We start from the raw sequence: 27,252 nt of genomic DNA on the forward strand, positions 1-27,252 counted from the left end.
TCAGTTCAGTTCCCCCCTGTGCAAAGCTCCGTTTCAATGATCGGGTCTGTTATTTAGTGTGAGTCACTGAGTCAAGGGCATGTAAAAAGAGTGGCAGGACAATTGACCTCGGGGTCAGAGCCATTTTCATTCACATTTCATAGGCAACTCGATGCAGATTGATTCAGCGGTCCGACGCATATTCAAGGATGTACAGAACAATATGGCTTCGGAAAATGGCCGTGCCAATGTAAATGTCTGCAACAGTGCCTCTCTGTTGCTTGCATATTGATGGCTGATTAAAGATCCAAAATGCCTCAAGCAAAAAAAAAAAAAAACATATTGCTTCATTGTAAAAAAATCTATTTGGGATGTTTATTTGCTTTCCAGGCACTGATCTGGCACTTCTTTGCTTCTCAAATTGAGGGATTAAGACACGCTGAATTGAGAATATTCAGATGAGGTCGAGACTGTGGGGGATTTGGTGGTCCGGGCTCACTGGGGCTAAATACAGGATTTTCTTTTACAACATGTTCACTGAATTCAGGAAAACAGCCTGGCAGGCTTTGCGGCTCTTGGGATTTTGTGTGAGAGAGCGTATTGTATCTATCCATCTGCCTCATCATGACCCCCCCCTACGTCCCAGCCCCCTTTCGCCTCCCCCTGTTTGCCTCATTTCATTTCCAGGTGGGCCTCCCTCAGCCTTCTGCCTTCGTGACATTCAAACGTCCTTCAGTTTCCATAGCAGCCAGCTTGACAGATGACTAACATTTACATTTGTGTGCATTGTCAAAGCTTTGTGAATCTATTTTAAACATTGGCCCTTCCAATTATGGACAGGCAAGATGATGTAAAATGGGAATTAGGGGTTGGAATGTATTCAATCGGGGCGATAAAAGGGTATTAATAGAATGAAGTTAGCTCATTTCTCCAGAATTTCCTCTCTGGATCCCAGGGAACAAATGTAACAAGAGCCCCAAAAAAAGCACAAAAAGGATTTTTTTTGGGATGGATCATCTTTCTTTGAAATTGGAATACATTATCTGGAAAATGCCATTCATTTTGAGCTAGATTTTTAGCTTTCACTCATAAGTAAACGAATATTTTTTTGAAATCTGTAGTTTTTGTTATTGTATGTATTTTCAGTCATGTTTTCACTCAGTTTAATGGAAAGATTATTAATACAGTACCACCCATAATCCCAAAAATCCAGATTGACTGAACAGCCCTTATCAAGGGTTCTGGTACTCCATACTCCCGGAGCACCCCCTAGATGACTCTCCAGTGGGACACGGTCAAAACCCTTCAACTCCACAAAGCAAATGTACACTAGTTGGTCAAACTCCCATGCACCCTTACAGTTCCTGATGATAAAGTAGACTTGAGGGTCTTTTTCAGCTCAATGTCCAGGTTAATCTTTTTGATTTTTGGGGTCTCATGAGAGGTAAAGTCCTTTAGTTATTCAAAATATTCTTTTGCACACATTTTTAGAACGATGATGATAGTATGGTGTTGAAGAGGTGCCCCAATAGAAATAGATTCTTCAAAGCTCCCTCATGCATTGATTTCTCTCCAAAGGGATCGAGGCTTCAACCCCACTAAGTGGACTGCCGATCTTGCAAAAGGTGGATTAAGTGGGTGTCACACTCATTCACTTTACAACACTGAAACAAACAACCTTTTGAGTTATTAATCCCCAAAATACACCCAGGCTCCGACAAAGACAACAGCAGTGGACAGAAGGGTGTAGATGTGACTGAAGGGATTAGATGTGCGGGGAGTCCAGGATCAGACAGACTCATCAGTAGATAATGGATACTTGATTAAAACACAGTCGTATCCTGTACACGTGCACACATTTCAAGGTCAATGCCCTTGACCATTTAAAATTGGGAGAAACTGCATCTTTAGCAGGACATTTAAAGCCTGGATATAGGAAAAAAAATATTTCTCCAGACAATTGAATAGCATTTGTTATGGGGTAACACCACAGAGGTGTCGGTTCATCCCTGACTGATCCGCTGTCTAGCCACTCGTTTAGATTCCAGTATTGCGATTTCACATCATCAATTGCAAAACAATTTGCCTGGCCCGTCTTCACCATCCATGCTGTAGGGTATCCAAATACTGATATCGTTGTTCTTTGTTCCTGGCAGAAAGGCTGTGACATTAGTTGGATGTAGACTGCACGTTTAATTCTTAGCCAAGGCAAGCATGCTACCATGCAGTAACAATGGCCCATCTTGCCATACTGACTGAGCCAGGGGCTACTCCATGAGCATCAATAATGTGCAATCATTAGCTGTCTGCCACTTCAGCCATGAGGGACTAAATAAAGCTGCAAATTTAATATTTCCCATTTCATGATGTCATTTATATTTATAATTATAGCTACTACTTTTTATTTACACCATTTCTTTTTCTTCTTGCTCTTCTTTCTCACTACAGTGATTGGTATCCCTGTAGTGCAGTGTTTTTCAATCTTTTTGGGGCACGCTGCCCTTTTTGGAGATTAGATTTTCACCATAAGTGTGTGTGTGTGTGTGTGTCAAAGGGAAGAACCACCAGCTGATGCAACATATAGAAATCACTGAGATATACTCTAGGTGACTGTGTGTGGTTTGTCATTTGAAATGTGTGCTCTTGTGTGGCGAGAGCAGTATTGAAAGCAATTACCACAGCTGCAGCAATCATCTCAGGCTTGTGCATGAGTCGGGAAAACGGCTGCACTGACGTCAGGAAAACCATCAAAATGGTTGCATCCCAACGTCATGAATCTTTGTTTTTCTTAATGGGTAAAAAGGACCTTCGATGGTCTCAATTTCCCAGCAACTGCCCCTAAATGAATTGTTCACTCACTTCTGTTCAAAGACTGGTTGTTGTTTGCAGAGGGAAATAACTGCTCAGCGTGGCAGATACATTCATTGCACAGGCTTACGTAAACTGATCTTCTGATGCTCCTCATCCCTGCAGGAACCTGCCCAAAGTAGGCGTCCTGCTTTTTGGGTGCTTTCTTGCGTGGTTTTTTTTATATACAAACACAATAATCTGCGGACTACCAAAACATACCATCTCAACTCAGAAACTTAAGGCATCCCAGAAAGACCCGGCTGGTACTGTTGGAAAGCACACCTTTTAAAAATCTGGGCTCCATCCAAGCATGACTTACTGTGAAAAGTTGTCGGTCATAACAATATATGGACTGCCAAAACAGCAAAAATCCCTCATCCCAATATTGTAGAAGGATGCAGGTCGTTCTTTTGGGAAGCTCACCAATAAAAATGTGGTTTAGATATACTACCTGTAAAAACGGCAAAAATCTAAACTATTGCATCAAGTTTTCCTGGAAGAATGGACGCAACAAGGGGGCGACCTCGAATTGTTCTTCCAATTGTCGCTTTCTGTTGGCAGTACAGCAACATGGTTATGCTTATGTTTGGAGAAAATACCTCACCTGCACTTGTGTAACATGGTCTTCCAGGGTGAGATCATGTGGTGATCTATGAGGGTAAATAAGGTGGGGGTCACAGAGACTTATGTTTAGAGGTACCCCCAGGCTTTTGAGGGCAAACAATAAGAGGTAGACCTTTTCCTGCTTTTGTGCTAAAATGTTACCGTGAAAGCTTCAAGCTAGGATTCAGGTGCCACATATATTCAAAGCTTAAAAGCCATGTGACTTCATTGGAGATTACATCCTTCCTTTGTGCTTTCCTCCTCCACCTATGCGATTCCATTTCTGGCATTTTTGCATCCTGATCCTTCCCAAGTCATCTGCAGAAATTTGTTTCCATGAAGTTCCAGAGTTGATGCCAGTTCCTCATCTCACCAGTGCAGGACGTGCAAAGTGAAATTTACAAGAGTGGTTTTTGACAGACACACAGTAATTGTAAAAAAAACGTTTTTTTTTCTTATCTTTTAAAGCTGTCAAACCTCTAACCACAGACTTTATAAACTTTTCTGACAGGAATGAACAACTGCATTCTAGAATGAAACCAAAGATCAAAACCTGTTTTAGACCAAAACATTTATTTGAGAAATAAATATCTAAATGCCCCTCCATTCATTCTAATCCAATTAATCCAGGACCGGGTATAAACATTTTCCTCTAAGAATAAAAATATGTATTAAAAATAAGTAGAAATAAATTTTAATGATCAATCTATGAGGTTGGACACAAGAAATTATTAATAGAGATTCAGGCATTTTTTACAGTTGCTCTGGCTGGTTGGCACGGCTCTGCTGTAGTGTCCTTGGTGCAGGTGTCTTTTTGTGAGTGAAAGACATAGTTTTGGGTCTTGTTGGTGCTATTTTTTTTTTCTTCTGGGTGAGAATATTCTTATAAAAATGACATGCCACCTCCAATTATGTTTTAGAACTGAAGTCGCAATGCTTTGTGCGGGTGCTCCGAAACGCTGCGGGCCCACCTGAGCGCGGCGATTTTGGTGAAGGTCAATCAATCTGTACAGTACAGAATGGGTTCAGCTTGCCAAATTTAAGTAATTGTTCGATGCTGGCAGCGTGGCTCTTTTGTGCTGAAGAGGAAGAAGCGGACGCAAGTGTTGACTTGATAGCTTGAAACCATGGCCACTGAACTTCAGTGAACTGCACTGAGCTCGAGTGCGCTCGTCTGGTCGTGGGTTTCGGAGGCCGCTGTGGGAGTCCGCATACTCACACAAAAATCCGTGTAATAGAGAGGCCATGTAAAGTGAACCGCTTTGTCGTGAGAGAACACAGTACACTGCAATCCTTCCTTGAGGTTGACTTGACGCACAAACACAACGTGCACATTGAGTCCAATAATGGCTTTTCTGTTGATGGCGAGTATGGGCGCTTTTGGTGGCTAAAGGCACCCAGGGTTAAAACAAGTCATCTGTCAATCAGTGATTTATTACTTAAAAGTAAAGTGTGTACGGTTCTGATGTCGACGTAACAGCTTTTTCTGCGTGTACTATTTCGCTACATCCTTTAATAAATCCTCAAATCAAATAGTGAAAATGGGACCCATCACACAAATAATTTACCAGAGCAGGCAATGATTTGTATTCTTGTCTGTCTCAATCATAACCAACAAAATTTTACCCTCATAAACCGCTTGTAGGTTCTCAGACCATTGTACAGTCTGAGCTGTAAGAAGTGGGTCATCTCTCCACGGGACAGCACAATAACCAAAATACAAAAATATAACTCACAATGGTCCCACTGTCTGCCTAAACAAATATATTTACACAGCCGGCGGATGGTACAAGATTTTCCCGAGCAAGGGAATGAACGTCCTTCGATCACACTGTTTGTCTAAAATGTGGTGATAAAGAAAGAAATGGCTTGTTGAACACATTGCCTGACCAGGGTGGGGGGTGTAACCGCTGAGTTGTTGTCTCGTCAGACAAATACATGGGCTGCTCTTTGACTTAGCCATTGGCTATTAGTCGTCTGCATGAATTGTCCCCATGATCTAATGCTTTCAATGTAATATCCAGCACTGTTAGAAGAACCCTTATGCCTTTGCATTGCAAGCGTTATCTTATTGTGTTTTTAAAAAAAAAAAAATCACTTGTAGGCACTCCCACTCTTCCCCTGTGGTCCTCCAAACTCTTTCCTGTCCTTGCCGGGGTCTGTTTGTGAGGTGTCCTGGCCTTTTATACTTTCTGTTGAGTAGACACAAATGCTTGGCATCCTCGTAGGCCTTTAGAAAGACCAAAGAGGTGTCCTGCTGTGCGCCTGCCCACCATTTTACACATTCACAAGACCAAACATGGCTTGAAAAGCTCACCTGGGCGGCACTCTGGATTGGATCAAGAAACTGCAGTGTTCCAACCTGATTGACAGGGGTTTTGGGACATTTATATTTGCCTTTCAGTTGCATGGATCTCAGAAATGGCATTGCTGGTGGTTTTTGACAGACTTTTTGGTGTCAATCCAAACCCAGAAAAAAGTAATTTCCACAAAAGGTGTAATCATAGCTACTGCTAATAAATTCTAGTAAATTTGATCACATAACAGGATAAAAGACAAAATAATTAACATATGAACAATGAATACTGGGTTTCTGAAAACTAGATTTCAGTGACCAAACTTGCTGTAAGTATATTGACGAATAGATATCATGATAGGAACAATCTTAGCAGAATTGTGCTTGTGACTGGAGGAGAAGATCCCTTTTTGTGTTTGAGTCCGACCCAGAGGATGTCTGATGTTGTATACATCTCCTGCCTTGCCCTGTGGCATCACCAAAAGAGCAGAAGGCAGTTGACTGTGCAGTGATAGAATCAGACCCTACCACTGGGTGCAGGGTGTGTTTTGTTGCTGGCAGTTATGCAGAACAACAAGGATTTGAGTACTTGGAGGGACGTGAGGACCCTTTGGAGAACCGTGGGAGGGGGCATGAAGTGGCACGTTCCAAAGACAAAATACAAGGCAGGTGTTCCTTTTTTAGTATTTTTTGAGTGTTTTTAAGTGTTTTTGATGTTCTTTCAAAAGGTCTGAGAAGCCATTCATCCTTCCATCCATCAATGTTATACTGCTTATCCGAGGTTGGGTGGTGGTGGCAGTAGCTTTAACAGAGACACCCAGACTTCCCTTTCCCCAGTCACTTCATCCAACACTTCTGGGGAGATCGCAAGGCATTCCCAGACCAGCCAAGAGATGTAGTCTCTCCAGCGTGTCCTGGATCGTCCCCAGGGTCTTCTTTCGGTGAGACGTGCCTGGAACACCTCACCAGGTAGGCGTCGGGGAGGCATCTTAATCATATGCCTCAGCAACCTGGCTCCTCTCAATGCGGAGGATCAACTGGTCTATTCCCATCCCCTCCCGGATGACTGCGTTTCTCACCCTAGACTGGACACCCTGCGAAGGAAGCTCATTTTGGCCGCTTTTGTTCGGGATCTAATTTATTTGGTCATAACCCACAGCTCATGACCAAAGGTGAGGGTCAGAATGTAGATCGACTGGTAAATAGAGAGCTTGGCCTTTTGACTTAGCTACGTCTTTACCACAACAGACCGATAAAAAATCTGCATCAGTGCAGATGCTGCACCGATCTGCTTGTCGATCTCCCGCTCCATTCTTCTCTCACTTATGAACAAGACTCAAAAATGCTCGAAGTCAGTCTGCCACTTGGGGCAGGATCTCATCCCAGACCTGGAGAAGCCATGCCACCCTTTTCCGACTGAGGCCCATGGTCGCAGATTTGGAGGTGCTGATTCTCATCCCAGCCGGTTCACGCTCTGCTGTGAACCGATCCAGTGAGAATTGGAGATCATGGCTTAATGAAGCCAACAGAATGACATCTGCAAAAGCAGAGATGCAATACTGAGGCCACTTAATCAGATCCCCTCTACGCCTTGTCTGTTCCGAGAATTTCTGTCCAATAAAGTCATGAACAGAATCTGTGACAAAGGGCAGCCTTGATGGAGTCCAATTCTCCACAGAACAGAGTTATACTTACTGCCGGCAATGCAGACCAAACTCTGTCACTAGTCATACAGGGATCGAACAGCGTTCATCTTTCCATTTTTTTTAAATAATACATTCACAATAAAGCATTGCTCCTCATCATTCAATACTTGAAATAACTAATTTGTTTACTAAATCGTGATTTAAATGGATGAAATGTTGTCCCACACGACATCTGTTTTAGACTGGTGTACATAATGATACTAAATGTTTGAAGTACTGCCAGTGAATACAACAAATCCATTACCAAACGTCCAGTGTCCGCACAGAAGGAGGACATCTAATCTGTCGCCCATTAGGGACTGTAAACATAGTTACTAATGTTCGCCTTCGGCAAGGTGATGCAACCGCGCTCTGTGCAGGCTGAACACTGAAATGGTTTAACCTCCTAGTTTTTCTTTTACAGCAATTTTGTGTTTTTCACTGACAAACAAGATAGTTAATGCCATCACGAGTAGGAGGACAAGGCTTGTTTGGCTCTTGGGAGTGAATTGGTGGTACAATTTTTCGGTGACAAAAGGAGTTGCTAATGTATTTTGCTTTTGTAATAAATTTTAAAAAATTGCTTTATAACAGCCCTCTGTTGCAAGTAAGACTTATCTATTCAGATACCAATTAATAGATGGCAAATATGATGAAAAGTTTAGATTGATATGCAAGACCCAACCCTACCTGGTATTTTGTCTGGAAAAATTTTACTCATCAGCTGAAGCAGTTGCATGTTTCCATTAGTTTAGAAATTTTTATTTTCATTTCTGATTTCTTTATTTTTTTAAAAAGGGGGGAAAAGCCCCCCCCAAATGCTTTTGAGAAATAATTACTAATTACTTTGTAACTGATACGTGTAAGAAATGGGTCAGGAGTCCAGTTTATAGTAATTTAGCTTACTGAGCCTATTGTTGACCTCTTGCTCATTTTCCCGGCACCCCCCAAAGAGCAGCCCTGTGATTGGCTCCCCTCTTACCTAGCAGACTTCTTTTGGAGGGCAACTTCCTCCCTTTTAGTTCAATGAACAACACGCCAGTTTCCATGACCTCATTGATTAATTGGCCTTTTACGGCATCCTACTTCTCTAATGCTGCTGCTGGTTGCAGCCTTGATGGATATTTCTCAAAATTGGCCAGTAATAACAGATAATCACAGAGATTACGCGGCAACGACATAGCGGAAGAAATTGCAATGGGCAGAAAAAGCGGTCAGTGATTTTGATGGCGCGCTGTAAAGACTCGGTAAACACAAGGCCACTGTGTGATATAATTTGTCCTTGAATATGTGGCACAAAAGAAGTTTAAAGTTCAGATTTTGATGCCCTCTTCATCTCTGTGGTTATTCTGAACCAAAGTGTCTTTAGGCCAGACCCACTATTAAAAATGGTTCCACAAACTCTCAGCAAGTGTCATCTGACATCACGAAGATGCTAAGTATTGACATACAGCATTGATCATTACTGCAGTAATCCCCACTTGTTCCCTGAAAGACACTGAGATGTTTCTAGCAGGGAGCTAAATATTGTGTCGAGAGAAAAGATCAGCGATGATTGGCAAGCGCTTTTGGAAAAAGAAAGCAGTGGTTCAATAATGAGCTGTCGTGTAAAAAAACACCTTAAAAAAACTAAATTAGTGTTGGCTGTGGCCTACATTAAGCCTTAGTACTTGGACTGGAAAAGCCAGTTTAAAGCTTATAACATCACTGTGCCAGTAAACAGTTTATGGGTGAGGCCGAAGAGTTTGCTCAGGAAGGCACCAAACTGGATGTGATAACAGAGACGTATCTTAAACTATCTAATACCAAAAGGAAAAGTGCTTAAATATTTTTTCGTTTAAAGCAAGCAGACAGCAGTTAATGCTGTCCCTCAAGTCCTTCAAGATGCAAATTAGAAGCAGAGATTTTCACATTCGAGTCACAAAGATCAAACAGAACAATGCTTATATAGCTCATACATTGATCTTTAGAAAAAGTCAATGACTACGAGGGGTGTCCTATTTATTTAGTAGAAATGTTCCTGTTTACTACTAATCAGCTCCTGACCACAACAGTGCAATTTCTGTCGCAGTGTCAATAATGAAAATCGATAAAGCGCACAATGACATGGTGGGGACCAATACGTTACTCATCTAAGTCGGTAGCAGTGGGTGTCAAAGCATAAACTTACATAAGGTGATACAGGATACAGATGTTGCATCACATTTTCCCACTGCTTAGACGCCGTGTACAGACTTGCATCATCAGTGTATATAATTGAATGATATGTCAGGCTATTTTCGGATTTAGATGTTCCAGGCTAAACGGAAACAAGGACAAAACAAGAAGCTGCTTAGGATCCTGCTTTACATGCAGTGATCCCGAGGATATTTACAGTAGATTGTGTTGCTGTTATACTTTGCGAGATATTCGTTGTAATGGAGTAAAATATCCAAAAGAACCCAGACTGTACGCGTGTGTCAATAATATTTGACTCAATTGTGAAACATGACTCGGGCCATTTGCTCATGTCATTGCAAGTAAAAAATGTGACAGTCTTCTCCAAAAAAATACAGCATTAGTTTTTACAATATTATTCTTGGACGTTTACAACTTTTATTCTTGGAGGGCGGCTTATTAGAGTTTTGGTCACATTACTGGATAGCTGTTTGCTTTTTGGATAATATGGTTATGACCAGTTCAGCAGGCAATATATATGGAGGAAACGCCTCTTATGTTATGCTCAGCAATCTGTGGGTATTCATGTGGAAGTGTATGTGTTAGTGTGTGAACAACACCCCTATCCAAATAACTTCCTGTCTCCTCTCCAGCTTGTCCTCAAAGAGCCACACTGGCTTTGACGAGGCAATTTCCCTAAATGCACCTTTGCATTCACACGTGCATGGAGTTTTACTGCTCATAGATGTCATTCATGGCAGTACTTCAACGCAGATTATTCCTCTGGCACAGAGGTTTTGTTTCCCAGAATATTTTGTGGAGTGATCAGACTGATTAAACATTGTTGCAGACGCAAGATTTATAATATTAAACAACAATGTAACTAAATCGGAAGTGGGTGTGGAATTTTCTTCCTCTTGACAACTGTCATAATCATGCAGATGTCAAAGGTGACGTTTCCTCTTCCAAAGGCATTTCCAAGACCTAGAAAACAATTCACGAGAACTGACCTTTCGGTGAGAGCCTCTTAATATGGGTGACAGGCGGACGGACGTAAGAGGACAAAGCTTCGGCTCTTGGGACAGCTGAGGTTAGACACCTGAGAAGATGAGAGAGAAGCTTCCTGATATAGTCCCACTCGCCTCGTTTTATTGGATCACAACACAATAAAGATGACGAGGGAGAAGGAACATTTTCTTTGTTTTTATTGAGCAGCATGAGGCCATAAATGAGATTACTGGCAAACGTTTGATTCAAAGTTGGCACAGGAGTGAGAATGGAAAGAAAGTTTGGTACACACGGAGCGAGAAAGAAGGCCTTGAATGAGGGGGCTGAGCGTTGTTGACATGCAGTTTGGTTGTCTATGCCTCATTGTCTGCTCCATCTGTCTGGTTTTATCTCATCATACCACCTCCCCCACCCCACACCCAAGGTCCTCCTGCCTCAACGCCCCCCCCCCCAAGCAAACTTACACCCTCCATTGTAGTGTGGTCAGGCTGGCAGACGACCAGCGAGCTTCCACCCTCAGCAACTGATGGCTTTATCTGGAAAGACTCGTCTAAAGTATGAGCATCTGCTAGTGAAAGAGACGTGACAAAAAGTGGCGTCAAGTTTCATGTTGCACTCAATAGTTTGTCTGTGTGAAAATGCATGGTTAAGTGGTTGTTAGACAGATAGCACATATTCTGCATGCTCTCCATTGTTGTTGTTTTTGATTGCCAAAGCAGTAAAGTTCAGAAATTGTTCTCTTGCCCACTTCAGGTTTAGATGTATTATTGCAATTTCCAAACAATACAGTCACGTCGGTATGCAAATCTTTAAGTTGTCTTTTGCACCACTTTCACACCAGTTTGAAGACGTACAAAAGTGTTGTGGGAGTTGTTTTTTTTTTTAATTGTCATTAATATCTCTGAACAAGAGGTCAATATGTATGAATATTTTAGTGCTGATCCTAGGTATCCTTGTTGAGGTTTTATCCTTTTTCTAGCAAAATAATGCATCACAGGAAAGAGGAGGAGCCCAACAATGCTGAGGGCAAACATCAAACATGTTCTTGTGAAGGATCTGGGATGTCAGGAGAAGAAAGTCTGGTATTTGCGATAAACCATGTTGTGACCTTCTTTGCTTTGGCTTCTACTTTAAGGAAGACATTGAAAAAACACTAAGCTCTACTTTGCAGTTGGATTTCATGCACATAAAAAAAAAAACATGAATGACACACTTACTGAAAAATAAGATGATGTAAACCATTTATTATTTGCACACAACTATGAACCTTCTAATTTCTCTGGTAAACATTCAAATTCCGTTAAGTGGATTTGTGCTATTCTTTGGCTCGACGTGCAAACTTGTAACATTTGATTAAACTTTACGACAAAAGCAAAACAGAGAAAGCGGTAAAGATTTTCAAAGTGATGCATTCTACTCAAACAAGAATATCAGACCACTCATAGAATTGTGTGTGTGTGTGTTTCTTTCGGCTTGTCCCTTTCGGGGTCGCCACAGCGTGTCATCTCAGATGAACGCACATATGTTTGGCACAATTTTTACGCCGGATGCCCTTCCTGACGCAACCCTAAGGTTCTTGTAAATAAGTACGGTGGCCAGTAGGCATTTGTATCCTTTTTCCTTTTTTGTGATGAAAGCAGAAAGAGGGAGTAAAGACTGGAAGAGCATTTATGGCTTGGCTTGTTTGACAGTTGACTAATTCTATCATATGTTAAGAAATACCATTCTTATACATAAAAGCACCATCAGATTCTAACTCCATCAAAATACAAAGGATCTGCCTTTTAGGGACAGGCCGTGCATTATTTTTCCAAAGGGTCCATTAGGGTTGCTATGCCGTTTAGTCACTACGGCGCATACAAACATGGTATAGCATTTTTCCGGACTTTATGCTGTAAGAACAAGTTAAATGTTGATCTAAGCATAGGTAGCATTTGCAATTAATTGTCCTAGTAGTTGACCTCACAGAAGGTCATGGCAGCTTGTTTGACATTTCCGACAAAACCATAAATGTGGATTCTGGGGCCATTTTGACCCGTGGGTTGTGGATGACTTTTTCGTGGTGTTCCGCAGCTTTCATTTCTTGCTATTGCAGTGCCAACACCCATGGACAAAACCAGAAATATGCCGACGAGGCCAGAGCGAGTAAACAGCATCGACGCACAGGTTTTCACAGCAGAGCGAGGAGTCACAGCACTGCAACATTCCCAACCCTCAGAACAGCTTTTGCGTCCCACTAAGAGTCTCTTGTTGATTTTTAGAGAGGTCACCACTTCAAGCCGCTTGTCACAGAAATGCCCTGACGTTATTTTCCACGTTTCCAACACAGCTCAGACTGTGGTGGAGACCCATTAAGAGGCCAAACGTGCTGTTTGTGTGCAGTGGGGGATTGAAAAGCCAGGAGACGTATTAGAAAAGAGAAGGGTTGCAGATGTTTACCTTATAAGAGCTCTTATGGCGTTGTATCCATCTACCCTCTCCCGTTTTAATCATGGGCTTTCATGGTTTGAACATTGGGAACCATTTAGTAGCTGTTATTATGCTTTGTCGATGATTACAGACACGTAAAGAAAACATTTGTCTCTGGAGCAATGCTTTAAAAGTCCTAATTTATCTCACCTCCCCCTCTTTTTTCTCTTTTATGTGTGCTTCCACCCCTTTGACACAAGTAGGCTATTACGGAAAACTCAGTACACGGGAATGCACGGTATGGGTGGAACCTACTCCGGCCATTGCCAAAATTGGACGGCGATGTCGTGGCACAAATATCACCCTGAATACACCCCCCAACAACCACCTACATTTTGTAGAGTGCAACTCTCACTCACTGATCCATTGTCCAGATCATCAAAAGTGTCACATTTGTGAACTGCGGTAATCCCTTATCTGGTTTGTGTACTCAATTAGGGATGTAAAAATGATGTAGAAGGTAGCTATGTCTATATAAAACTGAGCGTGGAGCCTTTTGCAGTCCAATTGTTTTGGTAATGCCTACAAAGTCGTTTGACTTGGTTGTAATGTAGCTAAAACAAAAACAAGGAATTCAGCTGAACAACAACAATATACTGTTGACTGGACCTGGCTTTATAGCTGGCTGAAGAGTTCCTCTAGTTTTAAAACAAAAAAAAAAGTGTTGATATTCACATTTTCATTCAGCGGTTTAATTCAATTTGGATCATCACAAAAAAAATTGAATCATTATATGCGGGATGAAGCAAATCCAAGTAGTTTTGTTCTCATCCAGGCAACAAAATCACTTTTTAATAACCAACTTTTGTCAGCTTCATCTTACGTTCCCAGTTGACTATTCAGCGAAACAGAGCAAGTGTAACAAATACATATTTTGACACCATCCACAGGAACGTCAATAGTCTGATTATTTCACCAATTGAATCATATTTTTGACTTGGAAGAAGTGTGATGTTTAATGAGTAACATATTAGTGCCATCGGGAAATGACTTTGCCATGGTTAATCATTAAGCTGTTCCTATATGTAGGTCATTCAGTTATCTATATCTCACTGCCACACGAGTCGGAATATCTCTCGCGGCCATAAGGATTTTAGGAATATGGTATTCTTGAACCAGTAGGACTGGATTATTTGTTTGATTCAAAACCTTTACCTCTGTGTTTTTACTTAAAGCTAATGAGTGTGTTGACTCACATGTGTTTATGCGTTTACATGCTTTAGGAGATGAGTACACCCCTTTAATAGCTACACAGTGTTTTCTCGACCCGTTTACGCCAAGGGATTTTCACCAGTGTGTTTCTGCCGCAGACTGTTAAATATAAACTCTGGGAGTTTTGCTAGCGTTTGACACTGTGCGTATGCGCACACATGCTCCCAAATATGTACTTATTGTGGAGAAAATGAGGCCTACATCTTCCTGTGAGCTATATGTCTGTCCTATAAACTTTCTCTTGTATGTGACACGGTCGCTCCCCCACTTCGTCTTACCACCTAAATGTATCTCTTGTCTGTACGTATCCCAGTTCTCTCCGTTCCGTCGCCTCCTGCATTTTACCCCTCATGTGCCACTACCGTCTCTTGCCACCGCCGCCTCGCTTCACATCTTGATGTGACGCAAACGGAAACAGATGAGGTTATCTGTTCACTTGCCTTTTTTGTGCAAACTGTGAGAGAAATTGTGGCTATCATCACGTTGTTTGAGGTTAGCGGGCTGTTTACAATCAGCAAGGGGCTTTAAATTAACACATGGATACAAGCGCCGTTTATGATGAGTAACGTTGTATTCAGAATTGCTCTGCAACACAACAATATTTTTAGGAAATGAAAGTTTCTGGCCTGAACCTCACTATTTGAGTTATTTTTCTCCATTTTTTTCCCCCCAACAGCTACTTGAACAATCCAGTAGGCTTTCCAGCTGTGTCTGTCAATATGCCAACAAGTGCAAATTATTGATTGTGAGGTCCTTTTGAAAATAAAATGCAGCAACTAAATACATCTGTGTGTGTGTGTGTGTGGCTTGGCTACATGCAAAGGGCCTCTTGCTGAAACTCAAGACTGGGCTATATTTAGGTGGCTGTTTTGCCCTGCGAGTGCTTGAGAGCCTTCTGATTGCTAAATGCCGGCCGCAGGAATATGTTTCTGCCGCGTCTGACCGCCAACTTGCAGATAATTTGTGGGGAAGAGGCAAATGACGACTGCGGCAGTGGTTTGTACGATGGCTTATCATTAGCAGACTAGGCACATTGATTGTACTACAAGAGTGAATGTGGGAATGACAAATTTGTTTTTTGTAGGAAGGGGAACATCACGGCTTGGCGTTCCACAAACCCTTGACCTGGAGAGCAAATAGAAAACCAACAGTTTACAAGTGTTAGATTTAAATGGGAAACACGTGGTTTCGCACAGGCAGACAAACAATGGACTCTAGTACGAAGAGGAAGACATGCTGCATCCCATTTCTGCCGGAACAGTTTTACCGTGTCACAGTGGAGTTTTTGATATTCCTCTGTGATTTCTTTGTCTTTTAATTGAAGTTTATTGCGGATCAGAGTTGATCAAACAAAACAATTTCTAGAGGGTGGAGGGAGACAAAGTGCTAAATGTAAAAAGAAACAAGTAAATTATTTCATATCTATAGGAAAGTAACATTAAAAATGGACTATGCATGAGACTAGTTCTACACCCTTGTGAAGGAGGGACAGGACAAGATAGGAGAGGAGAAAAAGCATGCAAGACAAGGATCATGAACCTGGCTAGACAACTGAAATGTGGTGGGACTGTCTAAGTGAATTAGAGAAGTCTAGACTCAGAATGTAGGTAAAGCAAAGGAAATGTTTTTATATAGCGCATTTCATGCACAAGGTAACTCAATATGCTTTAACCAAAAATGACAAAATATCTCTAAAAAAAACAAAAGTGTAATGAAAAATAGCAAACAGTGCAGAAAATGTAAAAAGTAGAAATAATCTAAAAAGCATGAGGAAAAAAAGTTTTCAACCTGGATTTAAATATGATGTTACCTCTGTTGATAGGTAACATAATCCATAATAATAATAATAGGTAATGTTGAGTCCATTTGTGTGCAGCATAATAATTAAATGTTGCCTCAGCATGTTTGGCTTGGACTCTGCACTCCACTTTTACCAGGGTACACCCGAGAGATGCCCTGTGGACGGGTCAAGTCGAGGGAACCAAAGGTGGTCCGCCAGCCCCTCCTCGGCGCCCTGACAACTGGCCACCAAGTGGTGGCCCCAGGGACCCAATGCCACATCCCCGTCTTCATGGGACCCTTCAGAATCATGTTCATCGCTCGAATTATCGGGAAATGCAGCGTCGTTCTTACAATGGATTCGAATGGTTGCCATCATGTTTAGCGCAACTTCTGACTTCACATCCTTTCTTGGGTTTTTCTGCTTTGTCGTCGTGTATTTCTGGCGAATGCAGCACTGTGCAATCAATTTTTGCCGATAAAAATAATTGTTTCCAGTTCCGAGCATACGGCTAAGTGCTGTGCTAACATTAGCATCCGGCGGTATTACACAGCTATCACAATGACTACTGTTAGCTCACTTGGTAGATAAAAAGGTCTGCATGAGACTATAAAAACTTCTAAATCAGGAGAGTAGTGGCTGTTACCAGACAAGTCGTCGTGCACATTAACACAAAGCCCCCCTTCTCTGCTCTTACTGGAGTCTTTGGTTCTGTCCTGGAGGTGTAGTGGGCGGTCCTATAGCAAAACTGCAGCATTGGGAATTTGTGGATGTAGCCACGACTCTGTGATTAAAATAACACTGCATTTCTGGTCTGTTGTAAAGCTGTTCATGGCAAGTTAAAACACCAATATGTCTATTTTGTGCGTGATGGCTCTGGGGTTTGTCAGAAAGATGCTTGGTCGCGAAGGTCCCTGAGGTTGTTTACTTGGCTTAGCAGCTCGCCCTGACCGAAATCCTCGCTTTTGCTTTCGCTCCTTCCGCCGTCTCCATTGCTGACTGGGTGGACCAACTCCCCACATAGATCGCTGTGGACTTGAGATATCCTCCAGAATATTGCTCATTTTTCCCTTAATACTTGTCTGTGCTTGATAGATTATTCTTCAGCTCCAGGTCAATCAGGTCCTGGAAGCACTGCTACAGTTTTTGCCTACATTGTACTTTTTTATTTAAGATCAGCATTTAGTGACTAATCATCATAGACTACTATTTTTGCATAAGAGAGAGAGGAGCCTAGGTGGTGTAATGTCAGAGGTCTTAAAATAGCTCATGGCAACAGCATAGATGTTGTACATACATGAAAAATGTGGAGTGAATATAAATTTCTAACCAAGCATTCCTTGTAAGTCCAGTATTTTTGACCGAAATAAACTGTGGCAATACTAATCACATGACCCTTCACTCTTCGTCGAAAAAGAATCGCAACTCACAGGAAATTAATTGCTGTGCACCTGTGAGCTGACTGGTGACAGTTCGGAGATGGTAGGGACAGGATAAAGTTAGGTGAAGGATGAGAAAGACAATTCAAGCGTGTGATGCGCTAAGAATCTGGGAGGTAAAATTAGTCAGTAGGAGATGGAGAACTTGAGGACTTGACTCATTCATGTCCATTATCACACCGGACCGGAAAGATCAAAACAAGACCATACTGTGTGGACTCAAAACTCAAGTTTTAAACGGCCGAATATTAACTCTCCACCTTTGAAATTTTGTTTTTCACATCGACGAGCCATCCACGGAGGCACTCCAGTTGACCTAGTTTCAGTGTGACTATAATCCTGTCACGCGTTTAAAAACAAATTAACAATTATTCTCTAAAAATATCCTGCCAACATTTCAAAATTATTCCCTACATTGAATCAACAAACCTTTGCGTGTGCAGTACTCTGGTGCTTTGAAGGGAGGCAAAGTCTTTGCAGTGTTAATGGACATGTCTGCACATGGACGTGTCAAGGCACATATTTTAGAGTGCATAGGTTGCCCCTACCCCTACCCCAACCCACCACCTGCATGTTTTAATAATAATAATATATACAAAGTTTCCCCCTTTTTGCAACTGCCACATCAACTGTAACCTCCCATCACCCTCCTGGCAAAGTAACAAGACTTACTCATGTGATTGTGGACATCTTTGTCTTCCACTTGTCTTTTAGTACAAAGCCCTCTATTTGGACGCTGCAGGGTGGGATGCAGTCACACTGGGGATGCATTGCGACCCCCAGGGACTCGGGAGAAATGACTTTTGGAGTCCTTGACATATGATACCGCATGCATGCAAACCATCTTTCTGAATATAATCTATCAAACACAGCAAACATTTATATACTGTATTATCACTACGCTAATACTGATTTCATCCCAGTTGCATTTCAAAATATTTGAAAGTATTATGTCAAAGGCTCAAAGCGGCATAGTATTCCTTATTTTGAGCCCTCCCAATGTCCCATTCCATGGCTCGACAATGTTGCCTCCTTAATTTGCACAGTTGGGCCGAATTGCTGTCTTTCTGGTGCGCAACGTGCTACCGATGATCAGAACGCTTGATTTTGTCGAGTTAGCAGACCCGTCATGTAATTTTTGGACTTTCACTCTCTCCAATCTTTTAATTGAAATCGTGGGGAAGAACATGGTCTCCCTGGAAAGAAGCCGAATCACCTTTTTGCACATGGTAATGCAGAAAATGGCTAATGAAACGTTTCAAAGTAGAAAGCTAAAACATACAGATAGAAGCAATCCTAATTTAGGCACCATTCCAGGTAGAAAAATGTGTGCGCGGTGAATATAAAATGTCAACAAAAAAAGTCAGAAAGGAAAAGACATTAGGACAGAAGGAATGTTTATCCGGCCTCTTTTCCAGTTTTCTTGCCCAAGATCCCCCAGTTCTAAACACTGAGTAGGTCAAATCCCGAACCGGACTACAGTCTCTTCCCAACAAATATCATGCAAACTCATATTTAAAGTGTCTTAAATAATCCCCAAAGTGGGTAAATAATAGTGACAGCTCACACGAATATATATGATGCCAAGATAGGAAATCTTTTATTACAGAGAAAAAACTCTCTTCCAAAATATAGAAATCTGTACAACTTCGGCACAATCAATTTACATGAACTGTACAAATTTACAGCAGTTCATCACAACATACCCAAGGAAAGAAAAAAACAAAAAAAACAATAAAACTCAAGATAACGATGACATGAGATCACAAGCTTTTTTTCTTGGGTAAGCTCAAGTTTTTGTTTTTTTTTTTTTTTGTAATTTTTTTTTTGCTTTTGTATGTAAATAAAAAATAAACAAAGGATAAGTCTATGATTACAGATTTTGGAAACTAGTCCTTAAAAACCAAAACAACTTTGGTCCTTGCCAACACTTTCTTCAAAAATGGCTTCACTTACAGTAAGCGTTACCCATGTTAAAAGATGACTTACAAAAAGGAACACATTGAAAAAATAAACACCTTAATTATTGGCACTTCCCATGTGTACTGTTATGCACTCTACCATTGCTTGTAGTCACAATACATTTTACAAGATGTAAAGCACCCCAAATGTGAAAGTGGCAATAATTGATCGAGTTGATGACAATATTGACAACAAAAAAACATTTGTTCCCTTTCTGTATTACGTCTTAACACACTTAACAAGCTTTTCATAAGTCTTTTGTTGAATATCCGAGGCCTGAGTTTGGCAATACATTCCAAGTGAGACTACTTGCGTCTCCAGAAGAAAATGTTTTGACATTTTAGTGCATTTAATGTGCTATTTTAAAATCTTTATTTATGTTTTTAATTTTTTTTTTTTTTAACTCCAAGCACTCTACGACAATTCTGAAAGCTATGTCCGCACACGCTGAATGGATGCCATTGAAATCGCTACCCCTACTGAGGATGTAAGCCATTTTCTGTTGGTGGTGGTAACGGTTGAGAAGGCGTCAAAGGGGATTTGGTTGTTTTCTTAAATTGTGGGTCTTCAAACTTCTTAAGAAGAGGAGGGGGAAAATCTACCAGTGTGACCATAAAATACAACTATCATATCGTGTTAGATCTATGGGAAAGAGACAGCGGTGGAAACTTAACCAGCTGCTCTTCTTGAACACAACATAGAATTGTGCTTTTTTTTTTTTTTTTTTTTTTTTCCCTGCCACACACAGTACTGAAGGGTGTATCAGCAGAGCGTGAGGCAAATACGGGGTGCAGTGCGTCAAAGGCTATAGCTCGATTACTCGTGATCCTTTCAGGCTTAGGGGAGCTTAAAATCGCCCAGCCTGCTGTGACAAATACAGCCCCAGAACCCGGTTTTGGGTGCAGCCATCACATCTTTCATATGCATGTAAACAATGATGCGACTCAGTAATTAGATGTAGCGCAATCCAGTGAAATGAAAACGAGACAACAACGCTATGGTACCCTAAATTATTCATCTGGTCTTCAGAGTTTATCGCCTCCCGCCCCCACTCCATTTGTTTACGTGTGTGTGTCTGCTGGTTTATTTATCTGTCACTGCAAACTGAGGGCAGAAGTTGTCTGGATAGGGATGGTAACCACTTTCTGAGTGAGTAGAGCCAGAGGGATTTTAGCTGCCCTGGACAAGAGTCCGGCTCTGGCACTGCCCCGCTCCTCCACCACAAAACAGACCGCCCATATCTTGGCATTCCTTTGCTGACTCCACTATGGGTGGGGATGTATGGTGATATGTGTCACATTAAGTCTACCTGGATACGTGGGGTCGGGGTGGTGGTGTCTGTCTAGCAGTGCTGGCGTTGGCTGTAAGGGAGGTCTGAGCTGGGGGTTGATATGTGGCAGTTGAGGCACTCGAATTGGGCGTGGGGAGGGCAAAGCTGCCAGGCTGTGTGTGTTTGTGTTTCTGTGGGCAGTCAAGACCACCACGTTTTCTGGTGAACACTTAGAAATCGCTAATGGCTCATAATTCATGAGAAGAGGTCAGACAAATGTACCTCCAAAGCTTATAAAAGGACTTCCCTTTTAAAAAGTAAGGGCCCTCGGAGATCACTGACCGATGTGAAATAAAAAGGCTGACAAGGCCTGGTGTTGCTTTAAAAATTCAAGTCAAAAACAAGTCAGTGCTCCCTGCCCGTCAATTAGTCCAGACACCTCGGAATAAACCTGCTGTATATAACAGCTTCATGAACAGTGCCACGTGAACACCACAACTTCTCGCCTACCACCAAAAAACATCCCCTATCTCCAATCAAAAGCTCTAAAATGCTCACAAATACAGTGTAAAAAAAAAAAATGCTTTTGAAATCCAGTCTCACACTCCCCGTTGGAGAGACAGCCGTCTATTCCAACCAGGGAGCTACAGTATAAACAGAAGCAAATAAGGAGGCCGGGTAAAAATGGTGAAAAGATGACATTTGAATGGATGGAACGCAGGTGATTAAAAAACAAAAAAAGAAAAAACATCCCGCACAATCAGATGTCAAAGTGCATTCAATGTCAATTCTAACGGATTTGGATAGAATTGCCCCTTCCTTCTTTGCTCCACTTTGCAATTTGGCGAAGTAGGAGATCATACGGTGAAGAAAAAGGGGACAGACACAGAAACTTGATTGTGAATTTCAACATTCATTAACTTGAAGGGGAAATGAAAGACCTCTGCCCTCCCCCAGAAAGCTACACATATGGTTTATGGGAGTGCAGCTGACACACTGGTAGCCATAGGTAACAGTTGTCGCAAGCACTTGCCACTTAGACATAGGCCAGGAGTAGGTTGAGTTTCTGGGAGAAGGGGAGTCCAGGTTAGCTTCAATCTCTAACAGGTAAAGCTTCACTGTGGTCCGAAATTGGATTGTACAGAAAATTCGGTCTTCGGTCAACTTCCTCCTCAAAAAGAAAACATCAAACTTTGACTATCAAGGGGGATAATTCTCTGAATAAATTTGGTTCAATTTGGTGCGGTTTTTTTTTGTTTCTTTTTGCTGTGGTGTATTTCACATGTACCCATAGTAACCACAAGTAAGAAAAGTGCAAAGTCAATGCTGACAGACCCTTTAGGGATGAAGCTGATCACCGTGTTTACAGTTGGGTGGTGGATGGGGGGGGGGGTGGTCCTGGTCAGGTGGTGTAGCTGCCCTAACAGTTCACTCTCCATAAGGACTCAAAAAAATTGAGTACTCAGCTGATCCAATGACACAACAAAACAGATAACGCGGGGGTATATAAAACCTACAAGGTTTCCATTACCTGGATGATAGGGCAAATCCTCTGTTTTTTTTTTTCATTTGTTTGTTTCATTTCATATTCTTAGCTTTTAAAAAGGCTCACCCTGATCCAGTCAAATTCATTTTGACTGACCAAGGTGTGACCCTGAACGCTAAGTAGGCCCGGCAAAAAGTGTGCACCATTTAACTGGACACAGTCATCATGTTGTATGTTTTGGAGGGACTGGCTCTGCCCAACACCATCAGTTCCTCCTTGCAGCTTATGTGGCTGTCCACCATGGGGCTCCCCGAGCTGCCGCTCCCTGAGGGTGAGCTGGCGACCACCGTTCCTTGCATGACTGTTGGCACAGGCTGTGACTCGTACAGGACGCAGATAGACCCGTCCTCACCGATGCGGTAGGACACCTCGAAAGGGTCCACCCAGAGCGTGAGCTCGCTGGGCAGCAGCAGGTAGAGTTGCTGGATGGTCAAGCCGATGCGCTGGCCTGCCTGCCCCACCAAAGGATCCATCTTGTGGTTGATGCGGATGCAGCGGTACCCTGAACCTTTGCAGGGCCTGTCTGGGAACCAGTGGTGCTTGTATTGTTCTGCCAGGACACAAAGAAGAGGATTCAAGATGAATTTAGCTGTGGGGTTGTGATTTGCTGGAATTAAGACACAATGAGCTTGGTAGATAAATGAGGTGCTGTTGAAAAATTGCACAAAGACGAGCAAGACTGGATATGTGTGGTGCTGGTAGAATGTGAATGGATTCACAAGAAGGAAAATGTTACCACATCAAATGATCTGGGACATACAGTATCACAAAACAGCTGCAATTAAATTGAGTCATTTCACAAAATAATATGCTTCTGATACACAAATAATTGATGCGACTGAATTTCTATGACTGCCCATCCTTTGTACTTCAGAGGCTGATGATACTCTGTCTCAGTTAGTGTTTTTTTTGTCATAGGTATTCAGGATCTGGCTAAGTGCAGTTATTGTCAGGGCACAGCAGCAAAGAAAAACAGCACCACCTGTTATGGTCCAGATAAGCAACCATAAAACAGGCAGTCGACAGCGCCCTGTGCATACGTGACAAACCCAAAAAAAAAAGAAAAAAAAAGACCCATTGAATTGCACAATCCCTCCCCCGGCTACCGGCAGTTTCACAATGTCTCCCATGACTGGCTGAACAAAAACACTGAAAGTCCAAGTCTAGGCCAGCCATCTGTGAGGAGTGGCTCCGCCCCCTCTTAAAGGGATGGGATCCTGTTTTTCTAGATGGCTTTCCAGAGTAAGGAGTGACGCCATCACTTTCAGTTCCCCTTGGGTTTTGACTGAAAGTGTTGACTGTCGCTTGGGCGTGTAAGGAAGAAATGTACACAACTTTGTACTCCTCTACGGCAACAAGATTTGGACACGTTGAGGCCTCCTTAGTTTGTACCGTTTTATTTACGGGGGAACAAAAAATGCCCCTGCTGTTTACTTGGATAGAGTTCATCCATATTGAGTTTCCCTATTTGCCGACACCATTGTAACCAAAGAAGGGAAGTAGGCCACATACAGGGCACCTGTATTCAACCACAGGACGAAGAACATAATGCCCACACAGCCATTGTCTGCCACCCCCCACCTCCCACCCCCACTGAAGCCTGTACACGCGAATGGAAAAGCACTGGCAGATGTGTGGTACCGGGCCACAAAGGGCAACCACCTCCAAACCCCTTGGATCAGCTGGCTGGGATCGGGATCAGCTCGGCACGGTCTATTCTTAAAAACTACGACGCAAGGAGGGGGGGTTGGGAAGCAGAAGGCCGAGAATACACTTAGTTTGGAGTTGAACAAAAAGACGCTTGTGGATTCACACAAGTCATACTTTACGTGATAATCAATGTAGTTCCACCTCTTCAACCGTTATGGAACAGAGAACCCCAGTATATATAACCAACATCAATCGCCATACATATTGAGTCTATTTTCAGTGAACAACCACCCCACCCCCACGCAGATGACGTCTCGTCCGCCCCCGTCTTTAATGTCCTGCTATAGGCTCCACCAAAACACCCTCCTCCCCCACCAAGGCAGAATCAGTTTGCAATAACTTTTGTCTGTTTACAAGCCAACCCCCGATGTTTTTTTTTTCTCCCCTATCTACGAAACACGAATAATTTGCTTTTATGTTATCTATAAACGCCAAGATGGAACAATGTGATATTCATCGCTCAACTCTGGAATGCTGTAGCACATACATAGCGTTCGCCAATGTTGAAGTACAGTAGTTAACTGGTTCCATCTCACATATTTGCGACGGACAGGCGGGGGCCCTTCTGGTGGGAATTTAGGTCATCTGCTGTTCCATAAATTGAGCGAAGCAGATGTATAGGAGAAGATTTACAGCAGGGTCAGGGGAAAAAGACCTTAATTCCCTAAAGTAGGACTCATTACTCTAATTCTGCTTATGGATTATATGAACAAGCACATGATGTCACAAGACCAGACAAGATCTTAGTTTTGAGCTACATTTTTATCATGTTAAACAATAAACCGCATCAAATCAAGATTCATTAACTCAGGAAATGCTTCTTAAACAAGTGGCACGTCATTGGTATCATAGCAACTGAACATTCCACATAATTTACAGGGTGTTTTTGATGAGTGCTTAATTAATTAATTGTAAATGATTTAGGATTACGTAATTGCGCATCGCCTTACTGTTATTGTCAAGCAAGGCGAACTTCCTTGTTACAAACCCCCCCCCCCCCCCACACACACACACACACGACCTAACAACATCCTCGACCGTCAATTTAACCATCGAACTGTACGATTTGATCGATCATTCCCCCCTCCTTTGTCGGATCCTTAGTGCGCGAAGCAGCAGTGTGCTTTGGTAGCGCCGAGAACAAAGAAGGCTTCTTCTGACTCCCCCTCAGTCTGACGACAAGTTGAATTTGGTACCCAGTCTAGCGCCAAATGAAATCCAAAAGCGGGATTTAGTTAGAGCTGTCTTTATATTTCTGGTTTATTAATTGGAATCTGACATAACGAGGTTTTTTTTTTCTTTTTGTTTTTTTCCTCACCTGACAAAATGTCCTGTAGGCTCTGGCTGAATGTTTGGACTTGTCGATCGTTTACGTGTCCTTTTACCCGCAGAAATCTCGACAAAAATCCCACGGCAGCGTTGATTTCTGGTTTCATGGTTCCCCGGGCACAAAGGGTATGCATTGAGTAAGGCAACGGTCACGGCCTGTGTGCACTTTTTTCCGGTAAGTGCGCGCTCGTCGGTGCGTCTTTTTCTCCACTTTGAGCCCAAATCCAAGTTTGGTGGCTCTTGTGCTCATTTAGCGCCCGGTGTGCCACGGTCGACGGGTTGCTTTCCTCACAGTAGATCTGCTGACAGAGTTGAACGGGCAAAATCCTTGTTGGTAAATAAGCAGAAGGGGGAGGTGGCTTTTCAGATGGGGGTCCTTCTGCGCTCTTCCAGTCCTTCTTCTTCACTGACCTCCTCCTGTGTGAAGAGGTTTTATACCGCCTCCCCCCTCTCGCTCCAGCCCCCTCTTCCACCCTCCCAGAGGCAACGACACAAGCTGCTCCAGCAACAACAGTGAACCAATGGCAGCCCACGTCAGCATCTGACGAGCCACATATAGGAGGAGTGTTGCTCTGACGTCACCCGCTCTGGAAATAAACACAACTATTTAGCGTGAAGCTGTGCTGCGTTCACAGCCTGTTGGTTATTAGAATAGTGGGAGAATAGTGCTAGCAGCCTTTGTTTTGCTCTGACTAAGATCTACAGTTTGGTTTATTACTCTATTGTAGAGTCCAAAGCACCTCAAAAATTGGTTGGGATCTAAATTTGCCTGTGTTTTAAAATACGTTGACCTTGATATAATTTGTTGTTGGGTCAAACGTTTCCCATCATCAATATGTTAATAACTTCACTGAAAGTAGTTTACCACTCTTCATGATCAAATAAGTGCGCAAAGAAATCAACACGTCTTGTATTTGATAAGTCCTGTCGCTGGTGGTTAGCTTTAAATATACTGCAATCCAGAAGATTCTATTTGGTGATTCGGTTCATTACAGTGCACATTTTGCATTTCCTCGATATGGACTCCCAACGGGTTTTGCTGTTAAGATATTTTTGTGTGGTATGGCACCCACAGGGCAACAATAGAGACGGTGGAGTCTTGATTGGTTTGCTTGGTTCATCAGTGAATTACCTGCTGTTGTCTTGAAATTAATGTCACAATCACATTGCTGGGGACCATAATCTCCTACGTTTGTGGAATGTTTTATCTCACTCGTTCTCCAGTTCACGACCATATTTTTCAGGTCAGATCAGACAAGCGAGAAAAAAACTAACAGGATTCACTTTCAGTCAGTGACGTCAGTCTTCCTGTACTCTGACATGGGAAGAATCTTGAGAGTGTTGAGGGGCGTTCAGGCATGAGGTCTGTGTTGCTAGGCAAACATCTGTGGAAAAATGCAACCAGGAGCTCCATCTCGTTTGCTATAAACCAGGAGTTGGGAACCTTTTAGGGCGAGAGAGCCATAAACGGCAAATATTTTAATGTAATTCCAAAAGAGCCATACAATATTTTTTAAAAACTAAATACAAGTGTATTGGTGAATTTTACACAAGCTCAACACTTTTGGAGCATAACAAGTCTCTATAAATTCTTTGAAATAACATTATGCTGTTGCTAACCGATGACAAAAGTACTTTTTAAAATTCATGCGACTTCTTTGCTGATGGCTTTGCCGTCTGTTTCATACATCATTAAATTAAACTTCATGCAGCCTTTGAGACGTCCATCCGTTATTCGTGAACGTTGGTTGGTCTTAATGTTTTCTTAAATCTGAGAGACACTTTTCCCATGCATAGGTAGAACCAAACATTGTCACTTACAGCAATACTCACACGGTGCAGTGTGTGGTATGTGACGGGAAGTGCCTTTCAAGTTTTCACAATCCGCTAGTCTGCAGGTTTACTTTTTTCATTTCCCCCCACCTATGTGCGCTCGCAACAATGCTTGCCGACAGAG

The 27,252-nt window shown here is 42.3% G+C and overlaps 1 protein-coding gene and 1 long non-coding RNA gene across 7 annotated transcripts in view; one reads left to right on the forward strand and one right to left on the reverse strand.

The window, feature by feature from the left end:
• LOC133493777 (uncharacterized) overlaps nucleotides 1-27,252 on the forward strand; it is a 74,429-nt gene that overhangs the window by 18,080 nt on the left and 29,097 nt on the right. The window lies entirely within an intron of this gene.
• On the reverse strand, nucleotides 19,053-25,716 carry btg1 (B-cell translocation gene 1, anti-proliferative). Its single transcript, XM_061807105.1, has 2 exons — nucleotides 25,285-25,716; nucleotides 19,053-22,806 (listed from the first exon to the last, which is right to left on the reverse strand). Exons 1-2 carry the CDS (start codon nucleotides 25,427-25,429, stop codon nucleotides 22,403-22,405), a joined length of 549 nt encoding a protein of 182 aa, XP_061663089.1. The 5' UTR covers nucleotides 25,430-25,716; the 3' UTR covers nucleotides 19,053-22,402.

The sequence above is a fragment of the Syngnathoides biaculeatus genome, chromosome 20, assembly GCF_019802595.1.
Source record: "Syngnathoides biaculeatus isolate LvHL_M chromosome 20, ASM1980259v1, whole genome shotgun sequence".
Classification (NCBI taxonomy): Eukaryota; Metazoa; Chordata; class Actinopteri; order Syngnathiformes; family Syngnathidae; genus Syngnathoides; species Syngnathoides biaculeatus.

Excerpts from the sequence above, each read along its gene's own strand:
- btg1 (XM_061807105.1), bottom strand. The coding sequence starts at position 25,429 with ATGCATACCCTTTGTGCCCGGGGAACCATGAAACCAGAAATCAACGCT. Across the intron at positions 22,807-25,284 it reads CCTACAGGACATTTTGTCAG|AACAATACAAGCACCACTGG; the intron begins GTGAGGAAAAAA and ends GTGTCCTGGCAG.